The sequence below is a fragment of the Triturus cristatus genome, chromosome 7 (assembly GCF_964204655.1).
Source record: "Triturus cristatus chromosome 7, aTriCri1.1, whole genome shotgun sequence".
Taxonomy (NCBI): Eukaryota; Metazoa; Chordata; class Amphibia; order Caudata; family Salamandridae; genus Triturus; species Triturus cristatus.
In genome coordinates, this window is record NC_140590.1 from 713,835,459 (window position 1) to 713,855,317 (window position 19,859).

Consider the following 19,859-nt stretch of genomic DNA (forward strand, 5'->3'; position numbering starts at 1 on the left):
AAAAAGCAAACTTTGAAACAGTCTGAGAAGGAGTTTGAAATTTGATGTTAGAGACTTATATGTTGGAGTCCTTTGCTTGGTTATTGGGAGTAACGGGAGTAACACAAGTACCGCAAACAGAATGTAGTGTGGCCGCTTGGTGGCCTCAATTGAAGCACTGGTAGGCGTTGACAAAAATGGAGCATGCGCTCAGAGCCAAAAAAAGTCAAAGGGCCTGATTTAGAGTTTGTCACCTTAAGTTTGTCAGCGACTGAGCCTACTCTGGCTCTGTATCTGACATAGACCTCAAACGACCCGATGATGTACATGCCGTCGGAGAGATTATATGTAACACAGTCCTCCCAATTTTGAGTAGATGGTGTTGTATGTCTTTTTTTCTGTTCTTTACTGTCAGGTAAAGCCTGGAGATGAGGGAGAGCAAAAAAAAAAGTAATGACCCTCTACACCATATGATACAGCGCCTCTGGTGTAGTGGTCATTAGTTTTTTCTTTAAAAAAAAAAAAAAATCTTGATTTGGGATTTTGTTTAAAAAAAAAAAAAAAAGCATGTTCAATGTTTGACGTACGGCTATCATGTTGGACGTAGCTGCCCGTCAACCCTTTAACACATTGGCCGGAACCGCATGCACAGCCGTTCCTGCACTGACTAGAGATGTCTGCAGGGTTAATGGACATCTCTAAATGCGAAGTACAGGTACTCAGAGTAAATACCATACTTCGCACAACATTTTGTTAAGCTCCAGGCTTCCAATTGAAAAACATTTTTCGATTTTGTGTATTTTTTTTGTTTGAAATTAAATAATTTCATAATTCTTGTATTCATTTGATATACACTTGTTTGTGTATTTCTTTGTGGTTCATATTGTAGATTTTTATTAGTCTGGGAATCCCGGCTTCCAGTAGTGATTCGGTGGGGGTCCCCAAAAGTTAAAATGTTAAGAACTGCTTGACTAGAGTTTTGGCACTGCTAATGACAAATCGCACTTATGGTATTGACGGTATGTTAATTACTCGGAGGTTTAGGTACTGTGAATTGGCAGAGCCGAGAGCACCACAAATTTTATTCAATCTGCCCTTGTGACCTTCCTCATCATAGTTTGCAAGAGCATGGTAAAAATAATTCTAATTTAGAGTGTTAAAGGTCTCGATTAAAATCCAAGCCTCCATTGTAGATTGATGTATGTAATATATTTGTGCAGCTTACCTTACCATAATCAATTTGTGGTCCTTTGGTGCATAATGTCATCTGATTCTTGGGCACCAATGCCCTTTAACCGGTTTGTGGTCATGTCAGGATGGACATTGTGACCATAGGGCACCCGCCAGTTCTGCTGTGCTCTCTGCTGACGTGAAAGTGATTAGTTGTGGTCACTGCCGGCCCGAATTGGTGGTGGAAATATGTGGCTGGAAACTAGCTGAAGAACTCCATCTCTCTTGATTGCCCATGACTAAAGGCAGATGGCAGCCTCTCTGGATCAAGGGCCTGGCCCGTCTGAATTGCTCAGAGGAGAGAAATGCTCAAGAATAGATTGTGTGACTCAGAAATGTGTTTTTCCTCCCTGCAGAGATCCATGAGTGGTATCTCATCTCTCATGTGTTCAGACCTTCTGGCCCATGACCATATGTTCTCCGTTACCCGAACAATTTTGCAGCAGCTGAGTGAGGGGAGCCCTGGCCCTGTGGCAAATAGGGCCACCAAGGTAAGCATGTGCTTTCCATGTTAGTGCTGTATGTCCAGTGTGTGGGCAACTGGGTCTGTGGATCTCTTCCTGACTTGGGTGCTTACATCTTTAAGCTGTGTCTTTAATCATAGTTAATGGATTCTTTTTTCTTTCTCCTACTTCGTAAATTTATCCACCTGAAGTGTTGTCCCTTTCTACCTCAAGTACAAATTAGTTTTGTACCACCTAGAAAAATTACAGATCGTCACTTTTTAACTCACATCTTGGTCGTTCTACCTGCATTTCACCCAATATTTACCTCCTGCTGTAATGAGCTACCATCCATCAGCGCTGCCTCACCACAACCAGGTCTCCTTCAAAACTCCCTAACTCAACCTTTACGCTATCGGGTTTACTGCTGTTCTTTAAAATGCAACTATTTATGTACAGATGCCTTTATCAGTCGACATGTTATTTCCAAGAAACGAAGTTCTGCATCAAAATATAAATGCTGTAGTCCCTGTCCAGTAATGTCTATCAGTTAATGGTAAAGGAAAGTAGAAGATGGTGGGTGCTTTCACCTTTGTGACGTTTGCCATCGTGCTGCAAATGTCAAACCCAAAGGCTTTGAAAGAAATACATGAAGAAGTCAAGGTAATCCTTGGAGTGCTCAACAGTAGTGAAGTTGGCATGCAACGAGGTGTTACTTGAAGAGATGAGTATTTATCTTTTTTTCTGAAAGTGGAGAAGGGATGGAGCCTACCAGATTTGAACTAGGACAGAGTTCCATACCCTAGATGAATTATATTATGTGATATTTTATTTACCAGTACATGTATTCCAGGGCTTTCTTGGCCTTTTTGAGAAACATAACCGATGCAAAAACTTAAAAAATGCAGCTACTCAAGACCAGTTTGTGCTACATTTTCATGGTGGCTACTGAGACGGCCCTGTCTCTGAAATTGACAGTTCTGATTCTAGAGTTACGGAGAATAAATGGGTTGGTTGATTAAAAAAAAGATGTGTGAGGGACAATGCAGGTGGAAATTATCTTTCAGCAAGCATTGCCAAAGCCAAAAGGTCTCTCCTATGACAGCAGTTGGTGTTGGCAATGTTTTGTAGCCATGCTGTACAGAGGCGTGGATGCTTTTCGGTGTGGCCAAAAACTAATTTTAAAAAGTGCTATGATGCAGCCAGGGCTAACACACTTTTTCTTATAGGTCGTTCTGGGCATTGATAATGGACTGTATGAGGTCCCTTCCAATGGGTATTTATCGGGCTATGGGAGAGATGCTAGTAGTGATTCTTGAAGTGATGGCAGGAGCCGGCTATCTGTAAGAAAAGCCTGGTATAGTTCCAGAACCTTGGGGCTAAGAGGGGTTTGTAGGCTTTGTAGAACTCTATGGGTTACCGTGAAGACTCGGAATTTTATGCTTGGCTGCGCCTTCGATGGCTCCTCAGATTTCCTGGATTGTGACTGGTGCGTTGAGCTCCTCTCTGTCCAGGGGATCCTGGGTGGGTAGTGTAATCTTATTGAGAAAATCAAAGATTTGGGCTTGGTGGTATGTGTGTGTGGCAGGGGGGTCAAATAGCATCTGGTAATGTGTGGTGAATGCTGAGCGTACTTCCGCTTGGCTAGTAATTATGTTGGAGTCATTCTGATCATAGTGATGGGAGAAACAGGTGTCACACTACGCAAGAGTCAAGCCAGTATGCGGCCTGATTTGTCCTCTTCAGCATGCATTTTCACCTGGTAGGCTCTGAAGTCCAAGCAACGTAACTGTTCTATCAATTGAGCATGGTGTTCTAAAGACGTTGCCAGGGCCAGCTGCTCCACAGGGTCTGACCTGGCAGTGGGGGTGGGGGATAAGTATACGTGCCCTTGTTAAACACAGCACAACTACGAGTGACTACGAGAGCGTTGGCAGAGACCGGTTAGCAGACCCATTTCTACACTGTAAAATTCAATAAGGGCAGAAGTACTGGGAGACAGTGCGGAGAGCATAGCCACCAGTTCCAGTTGATCTCTTAACAGCCTTTGGTGGTAGCGGGGATATCGTAGCCCTCAACAGTGAATCAGTGTAGGAGAATGGGCCAGTACCTGCTCGCATACATGTCAGAAGTGGGTTTTGAACAGAATCTGGACAAGTTACTACCCATGGTGATTACTAGGGACTCGTATTATGATAGCTGCCTGTGGGGTGGCACTGCCCATCGAGGTACGCGAGTGTGTCTCAAGGTGTGTCCTCTGAGGCCCTAGGTGCTGGAGAGCGCAGCTTATCCCACCAGGAAACTGCAGTACAGTGCCTGGGACTGGTCCTCATTTGCCTGTGCCGGTGTGGTGGCTCCTCTTACCTAGGTGATTTCATTGTCATGATTATGGTGCCTGCCTCTCCTCCCGGCCTGTCTGCTCGGAGTCTCGATGACTGCAAAGTGGGTATTCCCGCATTGTACCACGGCTGCTCCACCCAGTCCCAGGCAGTCAGTTCAGTGAAAAAATAGCTGGAGTTGTTGACTATGACCTTCAACTTGGCAGGAAACAATAATGAGTATCTGAGACCGACTTGTTGGAGCTGCCTCATGGTGCTAGGAAGGAGGCTCTGTGACGCTGCACCGCCATAGTGTATCTGGGAAGAGATACATGTGTGTATATTCATACAGCATTGGGCCTGCTGATTGGGTCACGCAGAGTATGGTTTCTTTATCTCTATAATTCATCAGTCTGGCCACCATCAGCCTAGGAGGGCCCACATAGGTGGCCTACTCGCTGGAACTCGTAGGTGCGCTCTACCAAAAAATAAGGCGACAATAGAGAAGGTGCCATCACCCAAGTCAGCCAGACCTCGAAGAACTGCACTGGGTCTGAGTCCTTTGCTCCTTCAGGGAATCCAACGATGCAGATATTATTGCGAACAGATCATCCTTCAGAGTCTTCAGCCCTACTTTCAGGTTCCTGGACCTTGGCAGTGAGGTACCAGACTTTTCCCTCTAGTTCAGATAGTCCGGGTCGGGGTTCATTTATTACACTATCCGTATGATCAGTGAGTTTTCTCTGATCATCCTTAACAATCCCACTTTAACGTACACCAGTTCATCCCTGCCATGCAGCGCTTGTCTAGTGTCTGCAATTGCTTCCAATATTTTATCCTGCTTTGTGTCTCGGTGGGTTGCAGGAGATTCTTTTGGCAATGTCTCTATGTCAGAGCAGACAGTGGTCTCTACAGTCTGATGCCTCTCTGACTGGGGGCCTGCACTTCCTTGTTTCAGGGAGTGACCGCTGCACTCTGCCAGAGCCACACTGGCAGACAAGGGGCCTGTTCTCAGCGGGCCCCCTGACTCCCCCGGACCACCCAACAGAGTCCAGGAGGCAGGACGGCATTTGCAGTCCAGGCAGAGTCTGCACTCCCAGGTAGAGATCCGGGAACGTCACTGGGGCCCCTCAGTCACCCTGGAACAATCTCTCTCAATCCCAATGGATGTGCTGTTCACTGGTGTTGGCAGGCAAGCTCCATGAACTGTGCTTCTCAGTGGTGGCTTCCGGTATTGTGTTGGGACCTGCCTCACCCCCTGGCAAAGTATGGCACAATGGGGGGCACAAGCAGTCCAGGCTCTTTCGTGAGTTTTCGATGTGTCAGTGAAATAGTTAGGTAGGGGTAGCCACTCTGGGCGCTCCCTCTAGCACCATCTCAATGGTGTGCTAGTTCTCAGACCTCCCTACAAGACGGGCTGTGAGTGGACACAGTCAGTAAATACAAGTGCCACCCAGTCTCCCAGTGAGGTGGGGTGGCTGTCTCGGCCACAAAGTTGAACAGAGTATCCTGGTTGGCCTCCTACACAAGGAACCCTGCTTTGGATGTCTCTGGATCACCAGTAGTAGCAGCCTCCTCTACGGTTGCTGAGCAGCACGATGTTCAGGTCCACTGTGGTAGTCCATGTCACCCAGGAGCGTGTATCAGGCCTTCAATTGCGTGCTCCACCTAGGCCTCAGACTGGACCACCGGACATGCAGTGAGCCAGGTGATTCCCAGTCCTTCTCCTGATAAATGGGAGCTGGCCATGCTCTCTCCCATCCAGGGCACCCCCCAGGTCAGACACAGCGAAGGGGACACAGAGAATCCCCGCCCTTAAGTAACAGTATGTCCACCACACGGGAGGCAGGGTCCACACAGGCGCACTGAACTGGTCACGAGGCATCTAGATCATAGGGGTACCCCCCCCCCACATCTCCGCTGCCAGTGCAAACTTGGGGGGGCCACCAGACTCAGCACTCACCTTGATGGGTGGCAGCTTAACGAACCGCCAGATCTTCTGCGTGAAGAGAATCCTTGCTGGCTGCGCAGAAGCACGCAGATCGGCCACTGAGGCCCAAGGGCTGTTCACTGCGGCTTCCTGTGTAATCTCCAGTCATCACAGCCCATGCCCTGTGGTCCTCCGATGCGGGTCCTGGTCTATAGAAACGGCCCCTTTTGCGGTGGACACACGCATCTTTGATGTGCGACAGTCAATGCCCGATCAAAGTTCAAGGAAGGCTGCCACTTTGTAATTTAGGGCCTCCTGAGCAGCCGCACAACTCTCCATCACCTCCTTAGCCCCCCAGGCGCCATCCACAGGCCCCAGAGCTGGTCCAGGCTTGGTGGTCTGGCTCGGACGACCCCACCACCTCTTTGCAGTTCAACCAGCCTCAGGCAGGTGCTTCAGGTCTGCCTCCTCCCAGAACCGTATGTCTCTCCGGGTGCAGAGGGCCTCTCCATGTCCTTCAGGCCTCGGTCACCTCCTCATGATCCCAGGCTGCAATCAGTCTCAAGGCAGTCGAGTTGAGGCCCACCACCTCAATGACATTTCAGGAGACACCGCTACGGCTCCATGCCACTTACAGACTCACTCTTGGGCTGCTGCAGCATGGATTGCAGGTTTTTTGGACGATTCCTGGGTTCCTGAGCAGAGCAATGTTAAAACGCATCCGCAATATTGCCGTGGCCGGCCACGTCCCATTTCAGTGGGCCACGTTATAGATGACCTACATTACATGTAATCCAGTCACATAACAATTTGTGCATAGCTCCAACTTCTACTGACACCTACATAATGGTATGTATATATACATATATGTATTACCTAGTGGCGGTCACCACTAGGTAGTTTTATTTAGGTCTGTTTTCCATAGACTGAGCGTTTTTGGTTTGCTAATAACTTTGGCCGTTTCACAAATCTTCGTGAAACTTCCTCCCAAATAAGATCATCCACCTCAGTTCCTTCATGAAAGGTTTCAGAGTGATCCATCAAGCAGGGGCCGAAAAAAAACTTGTGAATGGAATTACACCAAATTAGGCATGAAACTAGATCTTGTTCTTGTGCTTTTCGTGATTTGGTGTAAATCCATTCAGTAGTTTTTGAGATATTAAGGGTAAAAAAAAACTATAAATATTTGGACGGGTGGGCTCAGGAGAGTCTCTGAGACAAACCCAGGACCGCCAATTTAAAAATAAAATGCTAGGATTCGGCCATGGAGCTTAATTTCCTTTAGGCCATCCCACTCCTGCGGGTGTCATACGCCAGTGAGAGCGAGCGCTCTGATTGGCTACCAGCAACAGGAGAAAATGTTGCTGGTAGACTTTACGGGACTGGGGGACTTAGTACCCTGTCCTGAAGTTGTTAAACAATAAAATATATATGGTGGCAGGTTAGGGATACCCTTGACCCTCTAGGCTGCATTGGGGGACACCCAAACGGACCTCTCTTGGGCCCAAAAAAGAAAAATAAATGGCAAAAAATTTAGCAATTCCTCAAGACTCTCACAGGATCAAAAAAAAAAAAAAGGCCGGCCAAGCCACATGTATTCATTACAAGGTCCAGGGAGCCTAACCCCAGGGCAGTGTTTATAAACGGGAGGATGCACCATCCTCAAGCCTGAAAAGGCCCTGGGGATCTTAGAACTGGGGCCGGCTTAGCAGCTATGTCCCAGGGGGTCCATCACCGGGACATAGCAGTTCCCCTGCCCGCAGCAGCATGGGAAGGGAAACCTGTAATTGCACTCGCTTGGCATCAGCATTTCTAAATCTCACGATAAGCAGGAGCAAACACCAAGTCCGCTGCCAGAAGGCAGGAGCTTAAAAAATGCTGCCACCCACTGGGAGCGGACTTTAGATCTGTCACCCTGCAGGCAGTGATGCGGGCAGTAACACGGGTCTAAATCTTGCTCCCGCCCACAGGGAACAGCATTATTAGCTGCTCCCTGCAGGTGGGAACCATGCCAGCTCCTGCTGGATGCAGGGAAACCGATTGGGCCACAGTGGCCTGTGGCTCCTGGCATTAGGGCACTCACCCTTTGTTGAGTTGGACCCCGGGGGAAGGGGTCCCCAGGGCCAAAATTGGCCTGTGGCGGAGGGCCATGTACTCCCTTCTCCCTTTAGAATTCTGCCACGCCCTGAGGATGGAGTTCCCAGGGCTGAAATCAGCCGGGGATGAGGGCTGCTTTCCCCCTTTAACATACTACCAGGTCCCAGGGCCAAAATCCCCCTTCAAAATTCTGCCGGGCCCTGGTGGATGGGGTTCCTGGGGCTGAAATCAACCTGAGGAGGGAGCCTGTGTGCCTCTCTCTACCTATAACATACTAACAGGCCCTGAGGAATGGAGTTCCCGGATCTGAAAGGGCCGCACAACCCCCTCCCCCTTCAAAATTGCACCATGGGATCCCCAGGGCCAAACTCAGTCACATGCTCTCCTCCCCATATAAATTGCACCGAGCCCCTGGAGATGGGGTCCCCGAGGCCGAAATCGTCCCGGAAGGGGGAGGCATGTGCCTTTGATCGTACACAGTGGGGTGTTGGCCACAAGGCCTGAACTGTGGCCAGGCCTAGTGGTCAACCCCCCCCCAAGACAGCTAACCCCTTACTGCACATGGCCTACAGCTGTGCAAGTGGGGGTTGGCCACAGGGACCCCTTTTTTTAATTAAAGGGGGCATGTGGCCCTCCACCCCAAACCTTATCCTCGGTGTCTCTCAGTACTTAAAAGTGGGTGCCCACCCAGGGCTCCCACCATACACTTATTAGGGGCTGCGGGGTGAGCCGAAAGGCCTACAGTGCCCCAGCCGCTCCCTGCATGCAGCGGGAGCCTGCAATACCCCCGTCCACAGCCAGCAGCTACGTATGCTGCTCCCTTCGGGCGGGAGCAATATTTTTATCTGTTTCCCGCATCAGTTCAGGCAGTTTGAAAGCTCCCGCCAGCTGGGAGCAGACTTTGTGTGCTCCTGAGCTAGAGAGCTTAGAGAATGCTCCCGCAGGCGGGAGCAAAATCAAGTTTTCCTGCCCGTGCTGCTGCAGGCAGGTAAACTGCTGTGTATCTGGGTCGGCTCCCCTGGACACAGCTAGTGAGCAGATCCTGAGGGATAAGATCCCCAGGGTCTTTTAGGGGTTCAGGGAGTGGGACCAAGTGACTCCACTCCCTTTAAAAAATACAGTGGGCCCTGAGGGATAGGGTCCCCGGGGTCAAATACAATGTGGGGAGGGCAGGGCACAAGGCCCCCTCCCCTAAAAATCACTAGGGGCCCCGAGGGATGGGATTCCCAGAGTTGAAAGCAGCTTAGGGATGAGGGGGCCCTCTTCTCCAGAAAACCTAATTTGTGACCTGGGGGACCGACCTCCCCAAAAAAATAAATATTGTCGTCCCCTTGGGCCCTTTTTTTTTTTTTTTCTTTTCTTTTTTTTTCCTCCAGATTCATGCATCCTCTCCAAAGTTGCCGCAACATTTAAAAAAAATAATTTTTAGATGCTGTTTTTTTGCTCCAGGTGGGGTTCTTCTGGGTCCCCCCTTTTTTTTTTACTCAGCCCCTGCTTCTTGGATCACCCTGAAACATTACATAGTCAAGCTGATGCAAGAAGCAATAGAGGCAAAAGGAATAGAGAGTTAAGAATAAAGGATGATAGTAAACTAAAAACAAAATTTAGAGTTAGCTGGACAGTACACGAGTAGATCTCAAAAGATTTTGGAACGGGTCTTTTGGCTTAGTGGACTAATGCCACCACTGTAGGGGCCTGTGTTTGACCTCATGGTCACAGGTTCAAATCCTCGCAGGTTCATTAAGCCTTTCATCCTTCTGAGGTCGATAAGATGAGTACCATTGAGTTGGGTACTAATAAATATCTGTTGTTCAGCGGCAATATACCCTTGGGTGAACGTGCACTTTACAAATACACTTTCTTATATTGTAAGAAGTGCAGTACATACAGACATACAGAAGATGGAAATATCAAATGGAAACCTTGGAGAAAATACTGACCAGGTTAAAAAAATAAAAAATCAGCAAAAGTTATACATCCGAAACGAGGATTACTAAGTGACAAACAGACAGGACACTTAAAGGAGCAGCCTTGGTAACATGAGGTTGCAAACATTGAAAGAGTCATAACTAACAATGTGTCACTAGATAGGGATAGCAAGAGACAACATACCAAGGATACATAGAAGGCTAAGGGTGAGAGACTCCAGGAAACCAGAGATGTGACAACTTGGCTGTGTTTTGCAGATACTGAGAACCTATTGCAGTTTGTCAATAAGGGACAGGAACAAATGAGGACAGGGCCATCTTTTCCCTGAGAACTAATTTTTATACAACTACTCAAGTGAGGGGCAGAGAAAGGGTGTGAGACAGCAGATGCTGTCACAGTAGAAGTAAAATAAGTGCATAATGGGAAAGTAATTTATCCCTCGTCATAAAAGCAGTATGTTTAGGAGAGAAGAGAAAGCTCCATAGCAAGGAAAAATTAAATGTTTGACTCGTGGATTTAAAGTGGCATAGAGTTATGGCAGAGGAAACTGGGTGTCTCGGATGTGACAGCCCTGACTAGTTTAACGCCAAGAGGATTCTAAATCGCCTCAAAGCAGGGAAACATACACTATTGTGTTAGTGATCATTTAAATCTACAACAAGCAGGTTACCCCTCTGGGAATGCTTGATGATAAAAGCAAATATTACAAGTTCTAGAGTTTTTCAACAGGATGTGGTATGTCCTCTAGAGGTTCAGAAGCAAAGACCTACGTCTAGTGGGAACCCTCTGGGATGATATCCAAATTAAGTATTCAGGTTACCTAAACACTCAACAAGTACCTGAGCCTGCGTGCACATAATATGACTAGTGGAGAAGATGATATTCCCAGAGATTGCACTGAATAACTAAAAGCATGTAAAATGTCAGATATTTAGCAGTTTCAACACATTTGTCATACTGTTGTCTTCTAAAATACTTCACTAACACACTTGGCCTGAGTTGTTTATACGGAAAAGTCAATGGTATGCATGATCAACAAAGTTGCTTGAGTTTATGAGATCCAACAAGAAACTAGTGCCGGTTAGTACACATGGGGTGGTCTGACACAGGCGAATGCAAAAGGGGATGCAGCCTTACCGGAACATTTATGCACACCGTTTGGGAATGCACACATCAGCTCTTACTGGCTCCAAATCCATGACACAATCAGTGAGGTGTTGCGCGTCTCCCTCCGCCCGGAGGCAAGACAATGTCTTCTAAATATTTGGGAGCGAATGGATATGAACACTTCTCAGATGCAATGGGCCACACTAGGGTTCATGTTGGCCAAAAGAAACATTGCCCAACTGTGGGGGGCAGCACAACTGCCTACTTTAGAAACCTGGGAGAAGAACCTTGATTGGTGTATGTTTAGAGAAAAAACTGTATATTTGGCAAGGGGGTGTCCTAGGAAATGGTCCCGTATCTGGAACCCGTGGAATGTTTATAGAGGAGCGATCTGTACACCACCTCAAAGTACTGAGCATGATGACCCTATATCCCCATAATTTTCCTCTCTATGGTGAAGTCAATGTATCCATCCACCCATGCGCACTGTAATTCTTAACCTGCACGACCCTCTGCATTGTATTACTTACCGATGTATGTTTAATAAAAAAAAAAAAAAAAGAAACTAGTGCCAGCAAATCCCGATAGTCTCCAGTTAGAATTCATCGTAACTTCAGAAACCATTGAACTATACATGGCATGCAAAGATTATTAGGCAAAACTGTCAGCTTCTTCCTCCCAGTCAATCCTTGAGAACCTTACAAGATAGGCACTTCCAAATAGAACCTACAGAAGGATGCTGATATTTACAAAACTAGCACTAGTGCCAGGTCTATTCAGAAGCAGCTAGAAATCCAGGATAAGAAATTATATAGCACCGGCCAACCAATAGAAGACCAAACCGCACTCCAAAATAACGAAGGTGCTTTCAGTAAGTCTATGATGTTTTGGGATTTACTTGGCACTTATAGGTGTCGTTAAATCCTAATGGTGAGAACAAGCCCAAAGACAAGAAAAAAACCAGACCCCGGGATCGCAGTCAGGCTAGCAATCAGATCAATCAATCCAATAACAAGCGTTAATCGGATCATACAAAATGTCCATAAAAGCATACTATAAAATACAATAAAAATTCATTTATAACCAGAAATAAGCAGCATTATTACATATTTAAAATACACATAATCATCAATTATACATATCATAACTAAAATACACTTCATATTGTTTCATAGTTCAAAATTTCTAAGTGAACGAGTTCATTCCTTTGTTTAATTGCCGACATTATATAGCAGTTTACTGCATTACAGGCAAATACATTTTCCAAAGTTCGTAAAAAGTTAAAAGCTGCTTTATAGGAATACAGGGAATTTTCTTTAAAAATTGGACGCAAAAATTGTTTTCTAATTTCTATATAAAATTTAAAAAAAGTAAAAGGTGAAGGGTACTTTGTTTGGACCTACCATCACATGGACAATTCGGGAGATTGGCACCCCACTCAACCCTTTTTGGAAAGGCAAAAAAAAATGTAATGTGTTCATCCGTAATCTGGTTAGGTGGAATCTATGCTGAACATTCGTTATAGAAACGAGGTATGGCTGTATACCCTTTACAATTGGCCCCTCAAGATAGGAGACAATGGTTATCTTGGTACTTGAAACCACATCTCTTGACGCAATCCTAGCGTTCAAGAGGCTCCCTTTTTTTTTTTTTTTTAAATATTTTTTTATTGATAGCTTTCAACACAAATAAACGTACATTGGCATTGAACAAGTCAGTAGTCAGACCATTGCTTTGTGCACAATAATTCAGAATTCAACTTCACGGTACATTAACATAGCGGTATTGTGGGGCCCCTCGTTGGTCTCTAGTTTTACCATGTGTTTTAATAGCGGTTCTTAATCTACTATTGATCAACTGTAGTCTCTCATTCACTCACTTCTGACTCTGAGGTAGCTTTTGGGGGGTCACATATATTCCCTCTGTAAGCATTCCATCCTCCCCATATCTGGGTCCATTTTTTAGGGCAGCCTCTATGTACATATACTGTTTTTTCAACAACCATTGTGGTATCCATATCTCTACACCATTGGGGAAGGGTAGGAGGCTGTCTGGATCCCCATCTTTGAGCTATGTTTCGCTTTGCCAACATCATTCCCAATGTCACCCATGTTTGCGCCTTGCGACTAAGATCTGTAGGTTCCCATACATTAAGGAGACACCTCCTCGGTTCCAGGAGAATCATAACTTTTGTCACCTGTGAGAGTGTGCGCATGATCGCCTTCCAGTACTGGACTATTACGGGGCATGCCCAGAGGGTATGGAAGAGACTCCCTTCCTCACCACACTGCCTAAGACAAAGCGATGAGTCCGTCCGTTTAAGTTTATATAGGAGTGTGTGGGTGTAATATGTATGGTGTAGAATTTTTAATTGTATTAGTTTAAATTTTGATGATATCCCTACCTCTTTGGTGGAGGAAAGTGCTGTCTGCCAGTCTGTTTCGTCAAATTCTCCCAATTCTGTCTCCCATTTAGCCTTAAGGGCTATTAGAGGATCTGGCTGGTTAGGTATTATTTTCCAATATGTTAGGGGCGTGGCTTTTTTAGTCAAATGCTCCATGAGAAGTCTATCCTCCAGCGGCGAGGACTCCGCTAACCGTGTCCCTGGCGGAATTGCAGCCTGGAGTGCGTGTCTGATTTGTAGGTAGCAAAATTGTTCAGTGTCTGCCAGGTCATACTCTGCCTGTAAGTGGGCGAACGTAAGAGGTTCCTTTTTAAATCGACCCTACTAATTTTTTGAATATCTTCGGGTTGATTCCAATTCAATGCCAAGTTGCATTCTTCTAGAAGCCTACTAATATAACTTAACCAGGGTATTTTCTTACATCGATTTTGGGATAGACGGTCTAATATAATATCCCTCGTAAAGTGAGTTTCTTCCCTACTCCAGACACGGTGCCACAACTTTAGAGTAGCCAAACTAATCAGATCATAAATATATGATGTCCCAGTTTCTGTATGCAAAATAATCGAAGGGGTGGAGGCAGGTACGGCTAACAAACGTCTTAGAAATTTGTTTTCAAGGGTGTGTATCGGCGTCGTATCTGCCTGACCCCATAAGGCTCCCCCATAACAACTCCCTGTAATACATTTTGCTTCATATTGCTTCAGGATCTCCCATACAGGTTTATTGCCAATTTTATGGGAGAATCTGAAGATAGCTTCAACTAATTTCACAAATTTCATCTTGCATAAAGTTATTTGTGTGTCCCAAGTGCCCTTACTGTTAAAAAGGATACCTAAATAAGAGAAGGTAGATGTTCTCTCAATCCATATCCCGTTAATATAGTGAGTTTTAATTTCAATATTCTTTTTACCATAGGACATGACCAAAGTCTTGCTCAGATTGATTTTTAAGGATTTTTCTGTCATAAAACTAGTAAAATTGTCCATTAAAACTTGTAGGCCATTCGCCGACCTTGAAATTAGGACTGCATCGTCGGCGTACAACAAAAGGGACGTAGGCCGATTACCAATCTTGGGGACGTCTGCCCCCAAGTTCTGTAATAAAACATTAACACCATTTATATAGAGTGAAAACAAAAGAGGCGCGAGGGTACAGCCCTGCAATCAGATCACTTTTTCCCTCCACCTGCTAGACTTGAAACATTGTCTAAGGTCCAACTACATTTCACTTTAATAAGTTCAATATTTGTTTATTTGAGACATTGTCTTAAACAATAAAGTAATCGAAACCCAACACGCAATCACATACAATGTCACATAGTACAACAGATCATTGTATACAGTACTTACTAAATAAAACCCAACTAAAACTCAGATAAGTTTAAAATAGCAAATAATTCAGCAGCAGATCTTTTAAATCGTACTTACAATACACTATTGTTTATGGACATTAAAATTCTGTCCAGGGCACACGTTAGATCCATCAATTGCATTCTAAATAGAAAGTGATGGGCCACCAATCCAGATTTGATGTTGTAATCTAAGAAAATAGACGTTGACATTTTTCTAGTTAAAAAATATCAGCTATTTAAAAGTATATGAACCTTCTTCGTACAATGCCTCTGTAACCCACATCCACACAATTCTTCATTATTTTTAAGAGCACAGGCCAGAAGGGTGTGCATGGAGTGGGTGTAATCCTATTCTGAATTTACAAAGAATATGATGCATTTGGGAGTTTGGGGCAGCTATAAAGATAAGGAAAATAGATATTGGCTTCTCAAATCTCATATTTCACTTGAAAAATCTCAGTGTAAACACACACGGCCACAGACATAGGGACTCAGAGAATTAGATGTAAATACAAGAAACTTTAATGCCTTGTAAAGGGAGCCCAAATCAAGCTCAGCCTTCCTACTAAGTCAGAAATATTTTTCTAAAGAAGCGCTAATTCCCTTCACACAAACTATATAGATGTTAAATGTGACTACGGCTTGATGTATATATATTGGGAGACTTGCAGCACAACAGGGTACAATGCCATTTGGGACTGTCTCAATCCCCATCTGGCAAATCCCTGCCTGTGTTAGTCTCCCACTTTGTCTTGACCTCCTTCTTGGCAAGAATATCCTTCTTCAAGGCTGTGTACAACGGAATTACTGTTTTTCTCCTGCCCTTAGCATAAGAAGCGTTTACATGACTATGCATGGGGGTCTGCGTTCTCACAGAGGCCAGGGTGTGGCAGACCAGTCTGATTAGGTGACATACATTAGGAATTGTCCTGAAGTAAAGTCATATGTATGTCTAATCCCATTACCAAGAGGTGGAAGACCACCATGCTCCCCACAGCACTTAGTTGGCATGGGAAGGTGGTCAGGTGGGGGAGGGCAGAGAGTGCGGTGATAAGACGGAAAGAATATAGGGGGGCTTACAGAAGAAATGATCTCCTTGAATTGGGATTCGATGTTAGAAACATTCATAGCCTCAGAACCCCCACCAGCATAACACACTGCAGGGCGTTATCACTTAACACATGCTAAACTGCATGTACTGTACCGGGGCACCCCCAGATACACCCCTGGTTGAGTGTGGGCACATTCATGTTAAGAAGCTATGTATGCACATATACTTGTGACAGAATTGAGCCTCATATCCGTATAGGCGTGGACAGGAGTGAGTCTGTGAGGGAGGGAGAGGAGGGTGTAAGGGCGTGGGGTTAGGGGGGATGGTTGATGCATGTTGTTTTGATATGCAGATTGATACCATGAATTGTATATGTATTGGTTTTTTTAAATTTTATTTATTGGTCTTCAAATAACATAACACTGCTCTGTGAGGGGAGGAGTTCACTGTATGTGTCCGCCTGGGTATTACAGTATACCATGTCCTTGAGCCACTCCTCTATAGTAGGAGTCGGGCCAAGTGGTGAGTGAAAGGCCAGTGATATCATCAAGAGTCTGAAAGACCTTTTCCCAAAAATGCAAGATTCTGGGGCTGTACCATGCTACATGTATAAAGGTAGCATCCATCTCCAAGCAGCAATAACAGGCAGCAGAATCCTTAGTCCATACCTGTGCAGTCTGGCCGGAGTGTAGCATATCCTATTGACATATTGAAAATGAATAAGTCGGTGCCTGCCATTTAGGGAAATTCGCTTAGTAACCTCGCAGCAGTAGCGCCAGCCGTCATCTACAATTACACAAAGGTCAAGTCTTTTTGCCAGTCTAGTCGCGGTTTAGAGAGTAGTGGCCTCTATTGTATATTGCAGCGACCAGCTTAGATGAAGAGGGGGTACGTATAGTGTAGGTGAGAGCTACCATCTCTTCTGGCTCTAGCATACCATCGCCTAGTAAACTTTGCATTGCGTGTTTGACTCTAAGAACCTGGTATTGTTCTAACAGCGAGTGCTCTTGTCCCTCACCTAAGACATCTTCCCACTTACTTAGTTCACCATCCTTGAACAAATCACCTACTTCCTCAATACGCACTTTTTTCAAAGCTTTAGATACTTCCTTATCTATCTCCATCGGAAGCCAGGTGCACCATTACATTGGGATTCTGGGGGGAGTACATAAGCTTGCCTATATAATAAGTTTGGCCACACGTGAATAGTGGAGTTGAGGGAGTCTAATATGCTGTGAGTCTGAGAAGGCGTGTTGAATATAACTTGCGGTAATGTGTACCGGTGAGCAGCCACTTTTTCCATGTGTAAATGTAGGAGGTCCTGCGGGCCATGCATCCATGTGTGAGCATGTGAACTTAGTGCTGCTCTGTAGTATAATTCCAAATCTGGAGCGTTAAGTCCCCCCCTTGGAATACGGAAGTGTAAGTGTTTCCCACTTAACCCGGGGTTGCTTACCCGCCCAGGCTAACTTAATAATGAGCGACCTGAGTTTGGTGAATATATGCGCCAGGAGAAGCATGGGTATGTTTTGAAAGAGAAATAGAAACCCCGGGAGCACAATCATTTTCATGAGGGAGATTCTCCCCAGCAATGAAAGCGGCAGTCTTATCCAGTTGGTGACATCCTCCTCAAGTTTACCTATGGCTTTACCATAGTTATCTGTCAAAACTACCGCAGAGTCAGTATGAACTTGTATCCGAAAGTAGCAGACTGATTCCGTGGTCCACTGCAGAGGAAATTCCATATGCACAGGGGCCGTCACAGGGGTTAGCGGAACTATTAAAGATATGGGTCAGTTGATCTTTAAGCTAGACAGTTGTCCGAAACTGATTACCTCTGTGAGGACCGGGGTAAGGTGAGTCTCCTGCTCCCTCACATATAAAAGCATATCATCAGTGTATGCTGACACAATAAGCTGATAGTTGGGGGAAGGGCACGCCTCTCTGTCCGTGATATTCCCTTAATGCACATAGCAGGGGCTCCACAACCAGAGCGTACAACAAAGGGGACAGAGGGCAACCATGGCGAGTGCCTCTGGAAATGGAAATTGGGGATGTGACTCTATTCCCCAGACTAATCTGCATCACCGGGGCCTCGTACAGTACCTTGGCTAACTGAAGAACAATCTTGCCCACTCCGATGTGCCGCAATACCGCCTCTATGAATGGCCATTCTACCAAATCAAACGCTTTCTCAGCATCTAACAATACAGCGACCACTCCGATTTCTGGGTTTGTGTTGGATCACGCCAAAGACAGTTCTGAGGTTAAGGGTTAAATTGCGGCTCGGGACAAATCCAGCTTGGTCTGCGCCGACCAGCATCGGGACTAGGGGGACTATGACGTTAGCAAGAATTTTGGCAAAGAGTTTTGTGTCCACATTTAGGAGGGACAAAGGTCTGTATGATGAACAGTCCGCAGGGGATTTTTCTGGCTTGAGTATAGTGACTATTATAGCCTCTCTCATTGACTGGGACATCTTTTTCTGCATTATCTTCTCCTCGAATAAAGTAACCAGATAGGGTATGATCAGGGCTAGGTAGGCTTTGTAGAAGGCCACTGTGAGACCGTCAGCACCGGGCGCTAATCCCGATCGCATAGACAGTGCGACTCTTCTCTCTCTAGGTTCCAATGGAACCCTAAAATGCTCTCTATGCTCGTTTGCGAGCCATGCCATCTTTATATGTGCTAAGTAATCTTCTATGGCTGCATTGTCTTGTGCTATCTTAGTCTTGTATAAGTCTGCATAGTACCTGCTGAACCTTTCGGCTATCCCCCTTACGTCGCGGACCCGCTCGCCCTGTTCGTTCAGTTTTTCTGCCACAGTGTTATTGTCCCTTTTAGGGCTCTGGAGGTTCGTTAGTATAGTCCCCGGCCCCTCATCCTCCCCATACACCCTCGCAGTCGCGTATTTGCCTAGATGCTTGCTTTCGCTGTCTGTGGTGTCATGGTACTCCTCAAGGGTTCGTTTAATATCATCTAACCTCACCCTATTTGCAGTCCGCTGGTGCTCCCTCTCTAACTGCGCTATTTCTGTTTCTAGTCTTGCGAGTCTGTTGCGGATGGAACGTAACACCTCAGCGTGTTCTGAAATGGCCTCCCCCCTTATGTATACCTTGAAGGCTTCCCATACCATCATGAATGAATCTACTGAACCTATATTTTCCTCAAAGTAGGACTCTATGGATGTGACAATTTCCACGTGGACAACCGGGTCCAGCAGGAAGAAGGGAGGGAACCTCCATGTAAAAGGGGCAAAGGGCTCGGAGGTCATTTCTAAATCTAACTGAACGGGGGAGTGGTCAGAATAGGTTCTTGGGAGGGGTAAACAGGAATCAATTTGTCGGAGGAGACTCCTGGATGTCAGCCAATTATCAATTCTGGTATGCGTGTCGTGAGGTGCGGAGTAGGGTGTGGATGCTGGTGTAGTATTGGTGCGCTGGCTCCATACATCAATCAGTCCCAGTTGGTCCATAATGTCGTTTATTGCTGCTGCTGCAGCAGCAGTAGTATAACTAGGCAGGCCCTTGGATCTGTCACATGCTGGGTCTAATATTCAATTGATGTCCCCTCCTCAAATTTGTGGTAGGTCTGAAACGTTTAGTAGGCGGGCCACCAGCGCATGATAAAATTGCGTATCCTCATGGTTCGGACCATATATGTTAACTAGCATTGCACTAAACCCTTCTTTGCGGCATCGCGTAACAACAAATCTACCATTGAGATCTATATCAGCGTCTAGTAGAGTAAGACCTGATTTAGGGCTTACCCATGTAACGACGCCCCTCGCATGTGAAGCGAAGCCCGCAGCACGGAATTGAACCTGTAGGCGTCTCGCGGACTACATCGCATTCTGGGGGGCTAAGTGTGTTTCCTGGATCATCACCACATCAACCTGAGGTCGCTTGAGGGAGGCCACCACTTTGCTTAGTTTTCTATAATCATTTAGACCTCGAACGTTCCTTGTCCAGAACCTAATTGTTTTACTCACCTTTCTTGGGTTTTCAGCTGCGAATT

At 45.8% G+C, this 19,859-nt stretch overlaps 1 protein-coding gene across 3 annotated transcripts in view; it reads left to right on the top strand.

Moving 5' to 3' along the window:
* Positions 1 to 19,859, top strand: part of TEPSIN (TEPSIN adaptor related protein complex 4 accessory protein) — a 241,623-nt gene that overhangs the window by 197,086 nt on the left and 24,678 nt on the right. For all 3 annotated transcript variants that reach the window (XM_085617396.1, XM_085617395.1, XM_085617398.1), the window contains one exon: positions 1,566 to 1,700. In XM_085617396.1, the coding sequence (XP_085473522.1) occupies positions 1,566 to 1,700 (135 nt within the window). The remainder of the gene's footprint in view (positions 1 to 1,565; positions 1,701 to 19,859) is intronic.